We start from the raw sequence: 2,500 nt of genomic DNA, 5'->3' as shown, positions 1-2,500 counted from the left end.
CATCCACCCATTTGTCTATCCATCCATCCATCCATCCATCCATCCATCCATCCACCCATTTGTCTATCCATCCATCCATCCATCCACCCATTTGTCTATCCATCCATCCATTCATCCGTCTGTCCATTTGTCCATTCATGTGTCCATCCATCTATCCATGCATCTATCCATTCATCCGTCCATTCGTCCATCCATCCATCCATCCATCCATCCATCCACCTGTCCATCCATCCATTTATCCATCCATTCATCTATCTATCTATCTATCTATCTATCTATCTATCTATCTATCTATCTATCTATCTATCTATCTATCTATCTATCTATCCATCTATCCATCTGTCCATGCATCTATCCAACTATCCATCCATCCGTCCATCCATGTGTCCATCCATCCATTCATCCATCCATCCATCCATCCATCCATCCATCCATCCCTCTATCCATCCATCCATCCATCCATCCATTTTTGTGCTCATCCATCCAACCATCCATTCATCCATCCCTCCATCCATCCATCTATTATTGTGTCCATCCATCCATCCATCCCCCCACGATTTTTGTTGCTATTCAGACTCTCACTTTAACTCATAATCCCACTCAAAAACAGTGGAACCTCGGCATACGAATTCCCTCCCTTATAAATTTTCGCCTTAAGAATTAAATTTTGTAAGAAGTTATGTGTACATCCAGGAGCCGTTCAGAACTTGTTAGCGTCAGTGGACAGCCAAGTGAAGCCAATTTATGAATTTTACAAAAAAGAATTTCAGTCAGTTGGTAAAGAGTCCAGATACCAACGTTACCTTCAGCATGCGTTCAAAAGCTAGTTGATTTTCGGGTGTTTTTGTGGTTAACAGATCGGTGGTGTGGGTGCACTGTTCTATTTTTAGCCCAAGCTTGGTGGCACGACTTCCTGTGAGGAGCCTTGACATGGAATGCTTGGCCTGGTTCAGTTCTTTGTAAGCAGCCGTACAGTTTACATACGCTTCATATTGGGAATATTGGTCATATTTTTGGGAGCTGAAGCAGATTATCTGCATTTACATTATTTCTTAAGGAAAAATTCGTTTCACAATACAAGTTTTCACGTTAAGAACTCGCCTCCGGAACCGATTCACTCCCTATGTCGAGGTTCCACTGTATAAAAAATGACCTTTAATCTGTCTCCACCCGAACCCACGCCTGAACTACACCGTGAACTCACCTTAACTTAAAATAAACACTCCGCTTTAAACAACAAGCTGTTTTTCATCTAAACACACACTTCACACTGTAATTCCTCTGAAGTCACTGCAGACATGTAGTCTGATGATAGGAGCTGAATTTAGTTCGTCTTTTTTATCAAATTACAGGTTTTCCTAAAAGAAAGCATTTCATCATAAGATTACATCCATGTTGATCAAATGTTCTCTTTTTTTGGGGCCAATACTGTACTGTTTGTGTTTACACCCCACACATCACGATATACACGATATATGTTTCATTTTAAACAATAAATACATAAATGAAAATCTCTATACAGTGACCAGCACACCCTCGCTTGAATTACCTGGACATAATTGCCAGTCATTTTTAGCAACTTCCTAAACACCACCTGGAGCATGGAAATGAGCGTCTGTGTGGACTGACAACATGTCATTATCATCAAAAGTCTACATTTTATTCTGAAAAGAGGAACATGGCACATCACATTATCTATCTGTCTGTCTGCCTGTCTGTCTGTTTGCCTGTCTATCTATTAATATTTGAGTTAATAACAAGTTAATTCCTGTTGTCACTTAAGTTATAGCAGCTATAAACAGTTGTTCTCTCACCCTCATCTTTTTACAACAACCAGAAATCTGTAAATCTGTAAATATAGTTGTGTTAAGCCATGATCATATTTCTTATTTTTAATCCTGAGCCTGTGTTAGTGATTATTTCTCTGTTTGAGGTCCATCATGTCTTTGCCGTCTGGGTTTCAGAGTCGTCCTATAAGGCCGAGGTCCACAGCTCACTTCCTGCCCCGCCTCAGATGCCCCTCCCTGAGATCCCACATCCATGGCTGGTAAGATGACACCACATGATCACCATGAGACTGTCTATCTGTCTGTCTATCTGTCTATCTATCTATCTATCTATCTATCTATCTATCTATCTATCTATCTATCTATCTATCTATCTATCTATCTATCTATCTATCTATCTATCTATCTGTCTGTCTGTTTATCTGTCTGTCTATTTATATGTCTGTCTATTTATCTGTCTACCAATGATAACAAAATGGGGCGGAGACAAACCAGACCATTTTTCAGACAGGAAGTGATGCTTTTTTATGCTTATTGCTAATGTGATGAATTTTACAGCTTTTACCTTATAACTATAGTAGTGTCTGTCAAGTCCTGATTTCATTTCATGTTAAAAATCTGCACGTGTTTTTAAAGCTACACACACACACGCACACACACACACACACATACACACACACATACACACACACATACAGAGCTGAACCTGGACG

At 39.8% G+C, this 2,500-nt stretch overlaps 1 protein-coding gene across 5 annotated transcripts in view; it reads left to right on the top strand.

Annotated features, from left to right (window-relative positions):
• The window catches only part of afap1 (actin filament associated protein 1), an 85,599-nt gene that overhangs the window by 49,305 nt on the left and 33,794 nt on the right, over positions 1-2,500 (top strand). For all 5 annotated transcript variants that reach the window (XM_058406192.1, XM_058406191.1, XM_058406190.1 and 2 more), the window contains exon 3: positions 1,965-2,047. In XM_058406192.1, coding sequence (XP_058262175.1) covers positions 1,965-2,047 — 83 coding nt within the window. The remainder of the gene's footprint in view (positions 1-1,964; positions 2,048-2,500) is intronic.

This window comes from Hemibagrus wyckioides, linkage group LG13 (assembly GCF_019097595.1).
Source record: "Hemibagrus wyckioides isolate EC202008001 linkage group LG13, SWU_Hwy_1.0, whole genome shotgun sequence".
Taxonomy (NCBI): domain Eukaryota; kingdom Metazoa; phylum Chordata; class Actinopteri; order Siluriformes; family Bagridae; genus Hemibagrus; species Hemibagrus wyckioides.
The sequence above is the reverse complement of the archived record's forward strand: the minus strand, read 5'-3'. Positions and strand labels throughout refer to the sequence as shown.